This window comes from Amphibalanus amphitrite, unplaced genomic scaffold (genome assembly GCF_019059575.1).
Source record: "Amphibalanus amphitrite isolate SeventyFive unplaced genomic scaffold, NRLGWU_Aamphi_draft 000137F_arrow, whole genome shotgun sequence".
NCBI lineage: Eukaryota > Metazoa > Arthropoda > Thecostraca > Balanomorpha > Balanidae > Amphibalanus > Amphibalanus amphitrite.
The window spans coordinates 216,645-235,963 of record NW_024881632.1 but is presented as its reverse complement, the minus strand read 5'-3'; the positions used below and the strand labels follow the sequence as shown (position 1 = coordinate 235,963).

Genomic DNA, 19,319 nt, shown 5'->3' with positions numbered 1-19,319 from the left:
GTACCGTGGCCGCCGCGAAATGGACCGGTACTCATCCGCCCCGGAGTACAGGACCGGTATGGCCGCCGCCGGCACCTCCAAACAATGGCGCTGTTGATGGCAGAGCCCGCTCTCGCCGTCCCGGGTTAAACATCCGTGACCGCCGGTCTGCTCATACAGCTGAGCAATTAACACACACACACCGGCCGACGGGAAATAAACGCACCGTGATGGGCGCGCGGCGAGACTGAACGGCACGTGGCGCGAGCGGGTACGTACTTGATAGAATCAGAGACCCGAATGGTAGTCTGTCTTGTAAAATTGTGCTGTAATTCACATAACACTTACAAATTTCCAACCGCAGCCGAATGCAGTTGCTGTCATTGCTTTTCGCTTGCCACTGAGCAGTGCCTAAATATATGTAATATGAGGTTGATCCTGTAAATCGCCTATTAGCCGAGATCAAACGGTGCGGCCGGGTTCAATGCCTCTGTAATCTCCCACCATTCTCCGATTTGTACCGGGTCCAACAATGTCGGCCATTCCAATGACGACGGCGTCTGGCCCGGCCAGCCGACCGATCCGGCGGCCGGGGTTCACACAGGCCCAGTCTCCTTCGAGCACCTGGTCTGGGGTAACATTGGGCACACTGCGGAATGGATCGCCCAGTTAGGGCTGGGCGCAGCCGAAACTCCGCCCGGTAATGTTCCCAGACGGATATTTATCAGTCATAAGTGGCCGAAAACTCGCAGAAGCACGCGATGAAAGCGCCGCAGTTGTCGGCAAAACTGTCCTCTCCATGACGTCATAAGTATAACTAGGTCTTGAAAAAATAGACGGAGGTGGAGGACTGAAACCGGAGCTAATCATCGTTTGCGTCTCAACCGTAGCTGAGACAGAATATTTGAGGAACTGGTGACGGCAGCCAGCCTAATTTTAACGTGCAGCTGAGGTAACACACCTTGGTAAGGCGACGCCGTACGGAGTCATGACGTCAGTGGTCTGACGACGAGCGCACTAGCTAATTAATTAGACGAGTAGCTGTTACCGAATGTACCGCTGGCAGAAGACGTTAAACCAGTCTGGCAGTATCACTTACACCAGACGAGAAACAGTGCACCAAGCAAGGGTGGTTTTCAAAATAGGTTATGGATTTTCAGCTGCGAAGTCGTAGTTGATAGGACTTCAGCTACAATATAAGTTTACGAGACTATGATTTCGCGCAAGATGTTAGTAGAACTTGGAAGTTGTTAGTCACTCCGACACTGTGAGTTACAACGTTCCCCGAATCTGTGCACATTGCAGCGAACATTACCAGCCTCACGGCATATCCGAACGATTTCCACCCCATATGTCACCGTATCACACACTGAGTAAACCGCAGCGTTTCGAGTACATCAACCTATCACATAGCACACGATCAACTCCAAGACTCTCATCACACCCAATTTCAGCCACATCCCTCACCACGGCTGGACGAGCTGCCGGATTTCGAGCCCACCGCTCACCGTATGAGAGGAAGAGCTGCAGGATTTCGAACTGGTTGCACTGGGCGGCCATCATGATGGGCGACACGCCGGGCGGCGCGTCGCTCCTCTCGGAGGGTGGCAGAGGTGAGGACAGCATGTCGCTCTGGATGGACGGGTGCTGAACTATCAGCTCCACGATCTTGTACGAGCCCTCGGCGATCGCGTGCATCAGCGCGTTACCTGACGGAGGAGGAGACGGGTCAGGTCACTGGTCAAGGTCAGATGAATGAACAAACGGATATTAGGGCCAATTACATTTACGTACATCGGCCTTGGGGAAGGTAAGGTCATGAGTTTAACACAAATTGAACATGACTTAACACAATTAGACCACTGGGACTACGAATTAAATCAGTGGAGATCCGCAAGGCAGGCCGACATCCACTGCTCGTCGGTCCATAAATCCGTCCCTTGGCTGATCTGTACACTGTGACTGTATAGTGTATACCCACTCTGACCAGGGGCAGGAGCTTACACGATATGCATCATACCCGCCTGTGGAGTGCGCGCCTGTGGACGCCGCTGCGTGCCACGCTGGCACGGGCCCGCACGCGGATAACTTGGCCGAGATAGCACCCCACGAGCCGCGTCTTCAGCAAATTACACTCACTGATGTGGCATGCATTATGCAGATGCCCTAATGTGACGTGAAATGAAACACATGCGGTGTTGCTCTCTGCGCCGTGATGAAAGATTTCATGAAAATTCTCGAGAGAATCTGACTTTAAATGAGCGCATAATGTTGGCGTTTGGGCGAGCGACATTTCCATGAGTGATTTGCAGCAGAACAATGGAATCCACTAGTAATTCGAGGTGCCTGGGGTTATGGGTATGCAAAATGGAGTCAATAATGCCATAGTTATTGAAGTTTTTGCATAGATTTCGGGTATATGTTGCAGGTCGTTTGGTGCAGCTGTGAATTATGCAGTTTTCAAAAGCACGAATTTTCACTTGTAACCCGTAGCCGTATTGGTGATACTTTCTTGTAATAAAACGATGCAATGAAAGCCTGATCAGGACTGGGTGGTAGAAGAGAGTCGAGAGAAATCATTCCACATAATCATATTGCATAGCACCATCATGAATCATTTCAATGGGGCGTGCTAAAAACTTGTTAAAAAGAGACGTCGCTTTCCTCGCGAAAGCGACGAACGTTCGGCCAAGAGCATTCAGGTTCGGGCCGACGACGTGCGGCATATGTGACACTCCTGAGCCTCGTTTCATAAAGGAAGTCCGTAACTTACGCCGGTTTTCGGTCTTGTATTGCAAGTACCTACATGTGAAGCGATGACGATAGTTTGTATCGTTGAATTTATTTATCTTGTAAGCAAGAACAGAAGGGAGAAGGGGAAATAAATTTATCGCTTCACATGCGCTTGCAATACAAGCCCAAAAACCGGTGTAAGTTACGGACTCCTTTATGAAACGAGGCTCTGGTGACGACAGGTAGAGTGAAGTCGGCTTCGCTGATAATTATTGAGATCTTCCCCGGAGTCCTTGGCTTGTTACGGTGCACGTCGGAGTAGTCCAAAAGAAAGGAGCTCAAGGATGCCAGGTCCTGAGACCTAGGAGCTGACCAGCTACAACCACGGTTCTAATCTCAACAGGCTCGTGCCTATAGAACTTCACACCAACTTCGAATCACTCACACGGCCAATCTCTTGCTTTTCAGGGTGTCGCACCAAAGTCGGAAGTGCCAAAGTTTGACCGTGTATCTTTAGATCGCCCATCGGCCATCACTGCTACATTATTGCAAACATAGACCTTTACCTTTTACAATTTACATTACCATCGTATGCATCTTATTCGCATCAATTTCATTTGCGGTCCCCTAGATCTTAAAGACCTACATACTTTCAACAAACGGTAAAAGCTATCACTAGGACATTTTCCAGCTACCGAGATTTTTTCACCAATTAGATCCGTTAATACACAACTACTCTCTAATTGCAGCAGGTGACCGGCTGAGATCGATAGTTGTCTATTTGCGCCCGATGCCCCGCTGTTCTGCCCAGAGTATATAGTGTTCTGCCCACCGACCAGTGACAATGGCAGGTCGGGGGGTCGGCAGACTCATAATGAGGTGTGGCGCGCCCTTTGCGGGGTCGGCCGCCGACTGGCCCAGGGCAATCAGAGTCTGCAGGGCACGTGACGCAGCTAGAGGGGGGAGGGCGGGGGCGAGGGGTCGTGCAGGGCGGTCACTGACAGACGAACTGAGAGGATGACGTTTATATGAGAGGACAGTACAAACAAAAACCGACAACTAATGGATAAATAAACATACAGAGGCATTAAATGACAAGTCTTATATTTTGTTATGCTAGTGTGAAAAAGGAATACGGCAACGGGAAATTGTCGAAGCTCTCTGGGCCTCTTTTTTACTGTAGTCTCCAACGTGATTAGGAAATTATCAAAACCTTATGCCTATAGCCGATAATCTCATGTGAGAAAGGCAGACTGCGGACCTTTTGTAACACTCAGCTCATTATCTTGATGCACTCGGGGGTAACTAAAAAACTATGCATTGGTCATTTCCCGGCTGACCACGTTGAGCTGGATCAGGCCCGATAGCTGATTGGAATCGCGGCCCACTCGGCGGCGCCCGGCGCCGGGAAAATTGCTGAATCTCCGGCCGCGGAAACCTGCGCCGGTTTCTGGGAATGTGCGGCCGCGGCGTCCCGGGAGGGCCGCTGTCAGCACGTGCAGCCCGCGCCGTGTACAGACAATGGCCGCCGCTGTCGGCGCCACTGCTGCGTGGGCAGCCTCGAGTGGGCCACAGCGACGGCCCCATAGAGAGGAGGCTCACAACGACCGAGCGGAGAACGATAGGCGGCGGCGGAACGATAATCGTGTTCCCAGAACTCCCATCACGGATATTGGGTGGCGAAAAAAGAATTAACGGTTTCGGATAAAGTTTGATTAATTTCATCATTCGTATATGCTAGCGGAGGAAAAAGCATTGTCTAACAGGTAAATGTTAGAAACCAATAATTAAAAACTTGCTTCGTCAAAAAAGCTGAGACATTCAATCTGCAGTTCAGCTTTCTGACTGATTCGCTGTCGTTGTCACTGTCATTGATTCGCTGAAAAGAGTACCTATCTTTCTTTTAAACACAGGGTTAGTTAAAAACTTCATCCCTTCGAGGAGCAGCGGTGCTGGAGAGCTCCTATCAAGCCGGAGACATTTCCTCTAATTGCCGCTTACTTTTAGCCTCAGTTCGTTCGACACTAAGCCGTTCGATCTCGATGGCCGGCGATGATATCTGCTGTGCTGCCGCCGGGACGCCTTGCTGGCGACACTGCGCAGGGCACTGCCCTGGTGCGAACTCTGATGATGACGCTTATTCAGTTACCGCCGCCGACGTTGCCCCTATCGAGAAAGATGACACCCCGACACAGACGTCTGGACAAACTCCCGCCGTCCGCGCCACAGACCGGAGCAAGACACCGTGACCGCGGGCCACTATCGGAGGCGCACGCTCACCGGCGACCGCGTCAATTTCGACACACATCAGTCGCGGTGGCCGCAGATTGCGCGCTGGCCCCTTCCGCCGAACTCAGCGGATGGCGGCTGCGAACTTTGACCGGCCGCCGCTCAATGTGGCGATGTTCCGTCTAAGGAGTCAACCCTCAGCCCCCCCCAAAAAAACAGACACACATAAAAACAGAACTTGAAAGAGAAGTAAGACTTCACAGACAGCCGGCAAACAATGCACTGAAATTTTCCCTCATTTGCAGCAAACAGAAAAGAGAAAATTCCTGACAAGCAAAAATTGGTTACCGGACAAAGGAGTCTGTGTAGTGTGCAAGTACCTACTTGTGTAGTAAGAGCATTTCAGTGTAGCGATTAGAGAATCTGGAACCTGTTGAACTTTGAGAATCTATTTTAACAACAAATCTGGCCCCATGAACCTCATGAGTCTGGAGGTACTCTGCTGCCCACGAGGTAATTAGGCCTATTCGGGTAACAGGACCGCATTTGTCGGCCGCCTAACGAGAAAGACGGAGGTCATGCTGGGTACGCGGCAAGACTGGCACAGTGGACTCGTAAACACTGGCGGGAGAACCATACATATGCGAATTCGGAGGAACACTATAGTGCAAATCGTGAAAGCTTAGGGATGTTGAGCTGCAAGAAAACTACGCTAAAAGTGAAGACATGTATGAGGAGGGAGATATTAAACGATTTTTTTAAACGCATGTTTGTTTGGTTGTTTATTACGGCTTTAGGGCGCACCGACTACTAAGGGCATTTTACGCCCGAATTTTTATTTTTAATAATTTAACTATATAACGCATGCATTGACACTATTCATACTAATGATTCATCACCTTTAATGACCTTGTCATTATCTGAGACCCCATCGGCATAGGTCTGTGTGCCGGCGGGAGGGAGATCCATGCCGGTCCCGTAGCTCAGTGGGTAGAGCGTTGGACTCCGCGTGGTGATAGCACGCGTTCCCGATCATAACAGTCCGGGTTCGAAGCGCGACGGGCGCTTGACGTTTATGGGCCTCCTGACAGGTATGGTTGCGGTTGGTGGCAGGCCGTTAGCCAGGCGAAGTCAGTGAGGGGACCGGCCGTGCGCGGCTATGCGCGCACGTTAAACTTTGGGCTCTAAATTCTGCCATAGGACTGGAACTGCGCGATCGGAGGGTAGAGGGCAGGGTCAACGCAACAAGCTTCGCTTAGCGGTGGCTCTGTCCTTGTGAATCCTTCCTATCAAAAGGTTCGGACTAAAAATTTATAAAAAAAATAAATAAAATCCAGCCCGGAATCACACCGCACTAACAGGGGAGTGTAGGGGATAACGTAAGGGAGAAATGAAGAGAGCGACAACGCACAGTGCATAGTGCATAACCTAAAAGGACGACACAGGGCCCGAGACGGCGTGAGACAGAAATGGACTTATCAGTTTGTAGAGCTAGCCAACAGGTCCCTGGTGTCTGTGTAGTTCCTCAGAGACGGTCAGCCACCCGACCGCCGAGCGACCCGGGGATGGCACAGGCTCGCGCCCGGCGATGAGCCCGCGTCACAGGGCAAAGGTCACTAGATACTGACGAGGAACCGCGACCCCGGCCGTGACTGAACGGGAAATTGGTCCGCACATTCGGGATTAGGCAAATTACGGAACCTGATGGCCCGCGGCAGAGTGACGCCCATTCAAATATCGTGCCTCGCACATATAACAGCTTTTGGATAACTTCAGGCGACGAAATGGGATCCAAATCATCAGGTATAAAATATAAGCCTGTCAAGTGCACATTATTGTCAATAAATACAGTGAGCTCCGCACAACAAATCACTGCTAATGTGAATTATGTTTGCCTCATGTTACGGACAGTTTCCAATTATCAGACGAGCCGTGCATATGTCTTCAGGCTGTCCAAAACAATATACGACAGGCTAACTATTATCAGGTCGACGGAAACCCACCGCACAGTCGCTGTCTTCAGTCATGAAGGCCAATGTCATGACCATCGGAATCAATAGCTTCCATGAAGGCTGACTAGTAAAGCAGATTGGTAGTCCATTACCCTGACTCACCTGGAACGCATGCTAAGCGGACGACTCGGCATCTATCAAATCGGTTTCCGACGAGTTAATTTACTCTGTCAGCGGCACGCTGGCACTGTCAAGGTCTCAGCGGAACGACAATCGATTATGCTGAGCGTCTAACCCTCGCATGAAGCTGCCACCGCCATGAATGAAGATGTGATGACAACATCTGAGAAACGAGCAGCGAACAAGCCTCTTGTGAGTTATGAGACATTTACCTACAAAGTGTTTCAAAAGCAGTCGCCGTCAATGTAATAAGTGATGCAAATCGGTCGGCAACAGCCAGCTAAAGGACGGCTCTGGGCACCCTTTTGAACTTTCACTGATCTGCGGCCGGCGCGGCGGCTGTACGAACAGATCACAAGCTGACAGCGACAGATAGACATGTTAATTTGGTGGCGGTTACCTACCAACGGCATTGACGTCGGTTTCTAGCGGATATGACATCGGTTTCCAGCGAAGGCTCACCCAGCCTGCTTGGAGCAGAAAGTGTTCCTGAATGCATGTCATTTGAAAAGTTTGCGAGGAGTTTGAAGATTGAAATAAACAAAAATTGAAAAACCAGCAGGCCAACAGAGTAAAAATCAAACTACACCAGCATAGAGTGCGGCAAAACATGTTTGTATGCATACTACGAAATCTCCTATGGTAAAAAACGACCGGAATCCCTCCATACTTAAATTGAGAAGCTCTGAATCGCCACACATGCTAGTTGTTTGCCACGTGAACACCTCGCGACAAGCATTCCCACTTATCGTCCTCCCAGCAACTCCCAATCCCTACGTCTACGTCTACAACAGATAGGCGTGCATCTTTACATAGTAGACCCAGCGCCTAGTTGTGATGACGGCAGGAGACTCAGTACCCACCTGTGATGACGGTAGGACACCCAGTACCCACCAGTGATAGCGCCAGGACATCAAGCACCCACCAGTGATAGCGCCAGGACACCCAGCACCCAGTACCCATCTGTGATGACGGCAGGACACCAAGTACCCAGTACCCACCTGTGATAGCGGCAGGAGTCACCCAGTACCCACCTGATACCGCCAGGACACCCAGTACCCACCTGTGATGACGGCAGGACACCCAGCACCCACCTGTAATGACGGCCTCATACTTGAGCAGCATCTCCACAATCTCTGCATTCTCGTTGTCGACGGCGATAAGCAGCGCCGACCGTCCGAGCATGTCGGTGCAGTTGACGTTGACCGGCTCCGGTTCCGAGGCCAGCCGCACCATGGTGGCCATGTCGCCACGCTCTGCAGCCTCCAGGAACTGGCGCTCGCGCGGGTCCGACAGACGCTGCATCTGACGGAGGGAGGAGGGGTGAACTGTGCCGCCTCTGTGAGGGAACTGGCGCTCGCGCGGGTCCGACAGGCGCTGCATCTGACGGAGGAGAGGAGGGGTGAACTGTGCCGCCTCCAGGAACTGGCGATCGCGCGGGTCCGATAGGCGCTGCATCTGGGGGAGGAAAGGAAGGAGTTCATAGTATAGTGAGCGACACACTGGTGAGCACGGTCGACGGAGCTCGAATGATCAGATATTTCAAAGACATAACTGAAGTAAGGTAACGTCTTTTTGACAGTCTGCTTGGGCCATCCGGATGGGTAGGTCAGTTGCCTGGCCCTTCCATAAGTAGTAACGCTTTGCAGACATACGGGCGTTTGTTTTTCACAATTCAAAGTCCAAACCTTCGGGTAACGCTTTGCACACATACTGCCACGGGTTGGTCGTAACGATAAAGGGACCTGGGCTTCCAACACACCGACAGACGGTAGCCTGAACGAACCACACCCGCAGACAGTGACGTGAGTCGGCCCCTGATCGACCAATAATTTCAACAGCTCCTCACTAAATACCGCAACCGACAGATGGAGACCCGAACGAGCCACGCCGTCTGACAGTGAACTGAGCTACCCACCTCCACCGATGGACAGTGATTTGAACTAACTTCTGATCGACCAGCGATGATTTGAGCAGTGAGCAGCACCCCCTCCCCAACCAACCGACTGACAGGGACCTGGAGGAACCACGCCGGCGGATAGTTGCCTTATCAAAGTCCCGCCCTCCCCCACCGACCGACGCAACGGTGACCTGAGCTGACCCTTTCCCCGACGGTCAGTGCCCTCACTTATCAGCAGTCAAATTGCCTCAGCCTTCGTCTGACTGTGCCGCCCTGTCTCGGTCGGGCGGAGTTGGGCGTGACCCAGCCACCAGACGCGATTCACGATAGACAAACTTACAATGGCGTGAAGGTCAGCAAAGATAAATGTTCGTGCTAATATTTCACTGGACTATTCTAGTCACAGCGAGGGCCGGCTTCTAGGGGAATGAAAATGGCGGCTGACGCTGGCATTATCGAATTATTAACGGCATCAAATTGAACCTGAGTGAAAATTCACAAAATTTACAGCATCGTTCGAGTGATTTTGAGGGCTGTCGAATTGTGTGAAGAGCACATAACGGCGACATTAAACCAGTCAGTTACCGGTTGAGGTAACTACTAGAGGTGTCAATTTCAGAAATTTCTTGTCCGATGTCCGTCCAATGTCCAAAATCCTAGCTCACTTTTGTCCGAAAAATGTCCAAGGCATGGATTTTTCCTAAAACTGTCCGAAAGCTGGATATGGAAAGAGAGGGTGGGGGAATTGATCTATATTAGGTATATGTTTGTATGTACTTACCACATGATAACTAAATAACAGATCCGCCATCTGGTTTTGAGTGCAAAATATTGCAAACTAAAAATGTTGAAGCAATATCATATGCAGTAGGGAATGGGCATTAGGGCAATAGGCCTAATCTGATATACAACACAAGAACAGCATATTGAGACAAGCCTATTCTACTTCAAAATGTGCTACAGCCTACAACTGAAGCTGAGTAAGCAGGAATAATGCAAAACATTGCATATCCCTCCAACTCACAACTATTTTGAACTTGCATCTCAAATATTGACTTCATGCCACATCCCTTATGCACTAAGCCACTTGATGATGAATCAATACAGCAATAATGCAAGCAGCTAGTCACTTACAATAATGATGCATATCTTCATCTTATACCGCACTGGTTGAGATGTAAAGTAGAACACTTCTTGCAAAAGCAAAATAGTTCATGTGAGAAGAAACATGTGAGATAGGTACATCTGGAAGAAACGTGCTCTTCACTGAGCCACACATCTCTGAATATCCAAAAGAATAAGCGATCACAAAAAAATAAAAATACCTGCTATGATTTAACACTAATTCACTGAAATTCACAAGCAAAAAGAATTTGTATAAATCCTTGGTAGAATGAAAAACACATTTCATGCTACCATTCTCGGTAGCATGGAACATGGTATCCGGCTTTGAGTCGATGTGAAAGTAAATCAATAATATGACGTCATAATCATAGAATTTGTCCTATTGAAGTGCACTTACCATTAATTGTTTGATTTAAATTCAATATGTATTTTGAACTATCATAATTTTTCAAAAATAATGCAATTGTAAAGCAAAAAATATCTATTAATTGTTTAAGACGTCATTTTTTGTCTCCTCCGATTCTCATCGGGAGGCCATCTTTCCTTAGGTGACGTTTATGACGCTTTCGCCGCATTTCATCACCTTTTGGTAATCATTTTATTGATAGGCTATCGGCATACTTTAATATTTTATGTAGCATTGTATTCGATATTTCGGCACGGATATTTTGGGGGAAGGGGTAGAAGGGGATGACTTTTATGATAGGAGGTTCTAGGTAAGACTCTTGTGCTACTTGGCACACCTTGATACCTATTTGCAATTTTCTTCAGTCTCTTTTCTGTTAACTTTCCAGTGAGGCAAAACTATTTTTGGATTCCCTACTTAACTGCTTTGGTGTCTGGTGCTTCCCACAGGTCAATTGTATATCATATTCAATATTCATAACTGTGTTATCCAATGATGGGCTTGCTGACAACAATGTCACATATTGGCTATTGCTACTTGTAAACACATTTTCAAGAGTTAAAAGTTGGCACAGTACATGTGGGTATGTACCTACCTTATTTGACTCAGGGTTAACCGCTAAATGCAATCATGTTTATGTTCATCTTGCACTATGATTATGAATGATGTATGAAGCACCTATTCCCTGCCAATTTTGATGACATGTTTTGCAATTTGGATATTGATAATGGAAAAAAGTTTGATCTTTAACTTATTTAAGAAATTTGTAACTTTCAACTAGTTTTCCGAATATGTCCGATGTGTTTGTCACTTGTCCGTCCGATTTCCGAATCGGAATTCGGAAATTTTCGGAATTCCAAAATTTTCGGTTCCGATTGACACCTCTAGTAACTACACCATTCAGCACCAGTCGACTGGTGGGACTGCAAACGTGGGACTGCAGTCCCACGTTTGCATACTCGACTGATTCCCATGTAAGGAACCCTTCTGCCCTGAGAGCGATGGTGGTCATTTTGTTAAGTACCGAAGAAGTGATATAGCCTATTGTAGGTAAGAGTTTTGCAATGTTTGACAGATCAAAATGTCAGCTCTTCGTCAATGTTAAATATATAGTAAGAGTAAAAAACAAATGCCATGCATATACCTATCTGAGCAGAAATGCCACTTCGTTGAAGCTCCTGTAAATATATTTACGTAGGAACTTGCATGGTTTCCGGCAGTTGACATTAAAGCTACTGACCATTAACGTTCAAACGTGAAACCTACGTAATTTAGCAAATCATTTTAAATAGGATATTGGATATTGTATTGGATATTGTTCGAAATAGCCCCTAGATCCTTTTCTTTTCAAATCCTTCGATTGTCTAAATTAACAACTACAATTTCCATTGAATACACGTTGCATTATGCAATACAACCCCTAACAAATCCGGATACCACATATAGCAAGCTCGCCTATCAGCGCTGCGCCGAATCCAGCGCTGCTCTGCTCTCTGTTACGTGCAGCAGAGATCTCACATCCCGCCCATACAGGACGGACACTGTTCATCGATCACCGTGGGCCGTCAGCACGTGCTCCTTCACGTGTGTGTGTGGTCCTGTTAGCTGTCCCCGCCCACCGCGATAGGGGGACGTCAGAGCGGCGGATTGACTTGACACCTCCCCAGTCCCCACCCCTGCACCCAGCGCCTCCCACGGCTCCTCGCAACACCCACCGCCTCACACGGCCCGCTGACCGACCTCCGAACGAGCCCGCTTCGATCGGGTCCGGGTCGCTGACCGGAAGTGGTCCACTTCCGGTGTACGGATTTAACAGCTATGGCTCCCAGGGGGCGGCGAATCGTCTCAGTTCGTAGGCTTCACGCGAAAACTTATTAAACATTCATCCGACTAATTCTTTTTGGCGCGTGGAGAACAGTTTTCTTTGAAATTGGCGAAAGAAAGTTACCGTGATTTGAAATGGGAAAATGCAGTAGCTTGATGAAGATTATGGAAGTCTGTCTAGATCGGATCCGCCAGTACGAATTTTCTTCTCAAAATTCGGGGATTCATAGACTCCCAAATCAAATAGCCATGCACAAATGAGGCAAAGTTAACAACGATGAAAAAATCCAAACTTACGCTGCAAATGATTGGTTGCGCCCATGTTATGCGTCGAGTCCGTACGAGGTCCGTACCCATGTTATACACGACGTTCATACTCGTATATCAATGTAAAACCCGGCCGAACCTCGGAAGTTGATCGGGCACCCCGGGGAGCGGGATCGCTAGCTCGAGCCGCTGGACGCTGGAGGCTGAGGCACAATTCCCCCGCTGCCTCCGCTGGTCACGCAGTGCCGTTATTCCTGACGCAGCTCTTTATTGCGGCCATATAACAGCCGGGATAAACCTACTTGCTTTCGCTGCTAACCAGAGCATACATTATGCGTTTGCGTGATCGCCCCAAATTGTCCCGTTCTTGGGTGCTTTACTGCTCCTTATATCATTCTTATCTAATGAATGAACCGCAAAATGACCCCACTTTGTATAAGGCGGATGGAGTAACGTATTACGAGACTATAGATTAGCATCTATTGTCAAGCTAAGGTTCAAAGAATGAGAATTCATGTAGCTGCTTTGAGAATAGCCTAAGTGACATGATGCCGGTTTGACCAGGATCTCTCAGAATAAGAGGCCCTGGTGGCGCAGTCGGTTAAGGCGTCGACCCGCGGTGCGGGCGGTGCCGGGTTTCGGGTTCGATTCCCGGTTCCGCCCATTCCGCGGGCGTCGTCCCCGGCTGTGCCGCCAGGTGTGGGGTAGGCTCCCACTTCAGCTGTAGCCTGGGGGGTGGGTAATGAGGGCCGGGAGGAGGAGGAGGAGCTCTCCTGTAATTGGGACAAGAGCCCGTTGGAGAGCGGTCCGACTAAAAAATAATAATAATAAGTTCAATAATCGATGACTGTTGGTGTAATCAGTTCCAACACAAGTGAAGTAAAAATCAGATAAGATAACTGAGACACGACGTCCATACCAATAGATTTCCTTGCAAAGAACCAAACTCAGCACTGAATAGTGCCTCGAGGACTCAATGAATTATGCCAAGCCCACAGTAACGTATGTATGTTCGACTTTCTAACAAAATAAAAACCAAGCCCCAGAATTATTTTACCTCTTACTGAACGTTCTGGCCCATACCAGCTTCTACAGGTCCTGGTTCTGTCCTCCGCAAATCGCACTCCCTGACGGTTATGAGTGAAAATCCCCGGCCCAGCAGTGGAAATTGGCCACGGTTCTGACCTCTGACCTGACACAGCTCTTCTGACCTGACCGAACATCTCTGAATGGTATCCCTGGCCTCGGACTGAGCGCCATTCGCAGTCTCTGACTGAAATGTCATCCGAGTCCGTAGCCTCCGGAAGAGTACCCTGACCTGACTTTGACCGAGTCTCCTGAGCAGTCCCTCAGGCCGAGTGTCTCCACAGCCTCGAGCCGGGTTTCTCTACAGTCATTAACAGGGTCCCTGACCTTCAAAGCCTAAGACCAAGCGCCTCTACAGTTCAAAATTCCTGGCAGAGTGTCTCCAAATCCTCTTACCGGGTACAATAAAAGGATTTCCCAGAAGTAGCTACAGCCTATAAAAGAGCGCCCACCGAAGCATCTACTAGGTCGTTCAATAAGTAAGGTAAAATGTGCAATAGCTCATTAACCTTAACAAGTTAAACAAAATAAAATATGTCATCTGAATCTACAAAAAAATTGCTACACAACGTATCCAACCGTTTTAAGGAGTTTGAAAAATTGTCCGAACACGGTCGGTATGAAAACATCGATGCAGCACCGTTCCGTTTGGGAAGTGCCGTTTTGTCAGGTGAGCCTCAAATTCATCTCAAAACCGGCGTCGGCAGCAAATTGTACCCTGATGACGCCATATGGCCATTAACAATGCTTAGTGGTGGGCAGTGGGTAGTGATAGGGCAGTGTAAGAGACAAAATTCTACGGCAGGCAGACCTATGCTTGCAGGACTCTCTGGATCTGGCACAATCCGTGAAGTCGCGAGGTGATGATGGAGACCCAAAGCATTCGCGTGACTGACTTCATTTACGGAGTGAAGTGTTATGTCGAATCAGCTACATGCGTCATCAGATACGCTAAATATTTTCAAGGTCTGCCTGAGATGGATACCAAAAGAGTTCACTCAACAACAGAAGGATGCCCGACTAGGCATCAGTGCAGGAGCGGCTTTGCTCTGTCAGTACAGGAATGCTGGAGTACAGCCCTGATCTGGCGCCGTCCAGCTTCAATCTGTTCGGATCGCCGGAAGACGTTCTGTTTCTGGGAATAACTTTTTTACGGATGAGGCAATTAGGAAAATAAAAAGACATGGTAAAAAACATCAATAAGGAGTTTTCCGAGCGGGTTTTCAATCTCAGTGGAGTGCTGAGATAAGCACGTGCGCCTGAACGGTGATTGGAAGTAGGTGCGAGTTCTGAAGGCTGGGGTGGCTGACCGATGGGACCTGCTACCAAATGCTTATAGCCATTTTGAAGACAAGATTTCAGTTAACATATGTTGCAAGTTTCATGTCGTTACACCAAAGGTGGACTGAAATAAATGCGATTTTACCTTACTTATTGAACGACCTAGTATGTAGACTCTGCCCGAGTGACCCATCTCTGACCTGGATGCGACTGGGCAGCGGGCTGGCCATCCACCAGAGCGGCGGCTGCAGCGGCAGCTCGCAGCCACCGTGGTGGCCGCGCCATTGCTGCTGCCGGCACGCCAGCTCAGCGTCCGATCAGCACGTCAGCACGGTCACTAGTCAGCGCGGCCAGCACGGCCAGCGGTCACAGAGTGAGGCACGCCGGCGGGCCGTGCTCGCCGCGCCCGTCGCCGCCCCCTATAAACTGTTTCCCCACGGCCGGCCCGCAGCACTATCAACACGGACCGCCTGTTTATGTGTAAAATGCCGGCGTAGACGGCGGAAGGGCCGCCCAAGAGGCCGCCGCCACCGCGGGGCGTCGCGCCATCAGCGTCCGTCGCCGGCGGCACGCTGACGGACGCCGGCGCCGCCCCCGCCTGACGACCGTCCGTCGGCGCCGATGGGCTGGCGACGGTGACGGGGCAGAAAGCGCCAGCGGTACCGACGGGCTGGGAAGGTGACGGGGCAGAAAGCGCCAGCGGTACCGACGGGCTGGGAAGGTGATGGGGCGGGCAGAACCGCCGACAAGGCAGGACAGTGACGGGGCAGGTAGCGCCGGCACCACTGACGGCAGGGACAGGACGGGGCTGGTAGCGCTGCCGACAGCGACCGAGGAAGGTGGCGGGGTGAGGAGCATCGCCGCCGAAGGTACGGCCGCTCAGAGGGAGATGGGGGAACCGACGGAGACGTAGTGATTGCGCAGAACCGCGAGATGAAGATAAGGACACACTGTCTGGAAATAGCTATCAGCTGGCCTATGCTGAACAACATATGATCTTCAATCGGCTGCGCCATCGACGAACAAAACCCAGGACGAGCGATCATTAGATCGGCGAAAACGATAGGTCAGGAAGTATCACGATTGTGTTAATTTGTCTCATACGAGTACCGCCGCCGACCGTCACAGCCAGCCGGATACCTTCGTGGCTCACAGCGCGGGTGACGTCACAGAATCTTCGTCACCAGCGCTGACGCATAGCGAGCCGTTCCATAATCCCCCATCGACCGGGACGAAATAGTCAGCAAAAAGCACGCCTCTGCGTCGTCTTCTGTAATGCAACCAGCGCTGGAGTTATTCCAATAGTCTGGCGACTGAACGGCAGTGAGGGGACTGAAGTAAGTAACCGACTTGGAATGGTTTGATTATCAGCGAGCCAGATCGCCGGAGGATTACGGTCGAGTTGGGTGACCGACCTAGATTTGTTCGATCTCCACCGACCGGTGGTGGCGATGGACTTTGGTGACCGGGCTGAAATAGTTCGATTACCAGCCAATGTCGATTACCTTGCCCCGACCGGTGCGGACGGTCGGGGACTAAGGTGGTCGACCCCAACACGCCACAAAGGGATACCGCTGGAGACAGGCTGTGATTGAGAGAGCCGCCGCGGCCTCAGAGGGCGGCAGTTAGCACCTGCTCCCCATTTCCTCCCGCCGCGCCGACAATGGCGGGGTGGTGGCAGTGATGAGATCATTCCCTCGGAGATGGATGGGCTACTGCGATATACTGACTGGGTTTCGTCATGAGCTCAGACGGATACAAGATACCCGGCAGGTCTGTTCAGTGTTCGTGCCAGTTAACGTCCAACAGTCACAAGCGCAGCGCGCCTAGACAGCGAGGCGTCGGAAGTACAAAATCCTCCCGCAGTGTGCAGAAATGACGAATACTGTACTCAGTACATATTGAGGAACGCTCTCACAATAAGTTTAAATGCACAGGGAGTAACGTTAATATAAAATCAAAACTTGAAGACACAGCACTGATTGCATATCGACCCGACTTGGACACTACCTCTTTCAACCTCACTTGGCATTTGGAAGATAGCGAATGCCACGAACAATCATACCATCCCTGCCGACAACATATCCAATTAACCTAAAAATATTGATTTGACATTACTAAAGACACAAACATTGAGAAATGTCTTTTAACAAATACCAATAGGACAACCATTTAATAGTTCAATGGACTATGGAGTATTCTACCAACAAACTTGCCAGCTGTGGGTGATCAGTCATTGTCCTCTGCACCACAATGGTGCGTAACGTTAACAAGTAGCGGCTGCTTCGCCTGGGTTCACCGTACCCCGGGTTCAGCGTGGTTCAAACCAGGTCAGTTGGGACCGCCACCCACCCAGCAACAACAGCCAGTCATCGGAAAACGATGGCCCACGAACGGACCCCGCTCAAAGCAGCGACAATCGACATTCACGTGGGTAAAGCGAATGAAATGACTGCCGAATCGATCAAATGTGAAGAGTGTGTATTGTGGTTGACTGATTGAACCTTAAAGGGACACTCCCACCTTAACATTAGTTTTGAGTTGAGATAGCCAAATTGGTGGCCATAGCCTGCAAATACCGGTTTGGGCACTCACAACATCGAAAAATGCTTTAATTCGAAGATATGGAATTTCAAACTTGCAGTTTTCGGATTCTAAGGGGCTAATGCATTGGAATGCCCCCTTAGAATTTGTGACGTCAGCGGAGATCTAACGATTTTTAAATCTTAGACTAAAACCATCGTTAACACGTGGTGGTATACGCTGCTTTGCGCGCAACGGCTGCCGCACTGTAAGGCTGCCAAATTATTGCTTCCAAATAAAGTCGCTAGTAACAGGGGAGATCCCAAAAAGTAAACAAAAGTAAAAGCCTAATATCTTGAAAACCAGTGAATATTTTTCGGTGAAATTTGGTAGATATTCGTTTTCGCTCTTTCTGAACCAAGGGACATCACTTTCATGCCAATTCATTAACTTTTTTGAAGGTGGGAGGGTCCCTTTAATCAGTCTCCATTCCATTGAATAGTGCACGTCCATTTCATCGACCGTTGACAACTAAAACGGGACACGATCGAACCCCCCCCCCCCCTGCATTCCTAGACCCCAGCTGCTGAGCACCCCGGTAGCGGGTCACTGTCCACGCCGGGCGCAGGTAACGACTACCTACCTCAGGCCTCTGGGGCGCACCTCACTGAATGCCTACCTCAGGGGCGCCGACGCTGAGCCGAGTGAAGTACATGCCGCCATTTCGCTCCTGGTTCTCCTGCCCCAGGTACATGGCCCGAGCCAGCGTCCGTCTGAAACAGCACCGCACCCGTCAGTACCGCGAACCGATAAAACATCGATTGTCGATTCTATTCGGGTTCTTTTACCAGGGATGTGAAAAATGACCGAAAGGCGAAAGCAGCATTGTCTGTGTTAACCAAAGGCGGAGCCACTTTCTTACTCCCCTCCCCCAACCCCCCACCTCCAAACAAAGGTGAAATAAGCGTTTGGCCTCTATAATTAGTGATCAGTTCAGTGATCACTGATCACTCCGATCAGCCGGAGCGGCGCGGCGTGGCGGCCGGCGCGGCCATCGCTGACGTCACGAGCGAGCAGCAGCTGGGTAGGCTGTGCCGCAGCACACCCCTGCCCACCCCTGCCGTGCGGCGCAGTCGGCCACTCAGGACCGCTGCGCTGTGTGGGGCAGTGGCACTGGGCGCTCCCCGACTCCGGCGGTAGCCCACGCTGAAGCCGGGACCGAGGATTGTTGACTGTGCACTGTGCACACTTCACTGTACAGTGTACACTGCTCACTGTTCAGTGCGTCAATCTGCTCCGATTACCTAACGCTGCTGAAATAAAGGTCAAATGTCCGTAATGTCGGTGCCTTTACGGGTCATCAATGGCCATCTGATGAGGGCTATCGGCTATATCATTGGTCGATTTAGCCCTTTCAAGGGGTCCAAGTGTACTCCTTGTCCCTCCCGGTACCCAGCTCGACTTTGATTTAATTGAAGCGCTGTAACAGCAACTGTTAACAGAAAAACACGGAGACAACAACTGACTTCTGGTGACTATTGACTGAGGCAATGTTCGCAAATGGGACAGTGTAGCTTCGATTTTGATCAGTCGATCAGTCATTTACCTTATCATGAAATTTTCCGAGAAAATGTCAGAGAAAATGAGTTCCGGTTGAAAATGTGCAGAAAACATTTGCCTCTGAAATGAAGCAGTTGCTCAACACTGATCAAATCGTAGACAAATCTACCTCAGTCCTCAGAATCTGTGCCTGAAGAAAACGCCAAATGAACGTCGCAACGTAAGTGCCCTTCAGCAGATGATGGGAGGGCACGTGAAATCCTCGCCGACTATG

The 19,319-nt window shown here is 49.9% G+C and overlaps 1 protein-coding gene across 1 annotated transcript in view; it reads right to left on the bottom strand.

The window, feature by feature from the left end:
• LOC122382315 (transient-receptor-potential-like protein) overlaps window positions 1–10,296 on the bottom strand; it is a 49,297-nt gene extending 39,001 nt beyond the window's left edge. The window contains exons 1-3 of the mRNA XM_043367491.1: window positions 10,108–10,296; window positions 8,168–8,378; window positions 1,488–1,688 (exon numbers count right to left, since the gene is read on the bottom strand). Of these exons, the coding sequence (XP_043223426.1) occupies window positions 1,488–1,688; window positions 8,168–8,378; window positions 10,108–10,128 (433 nt within the window). The 5' untranslated portion in view covers window positions 10,129–10,296. The remainder of the gene's footprint in view (window positions 1–1,487; window positions 1,689–8,167; window positions 8,379–10,107) is intronic.
• Window positions 10,297–19,319: the final 9,023 nt, after the last annotated feature.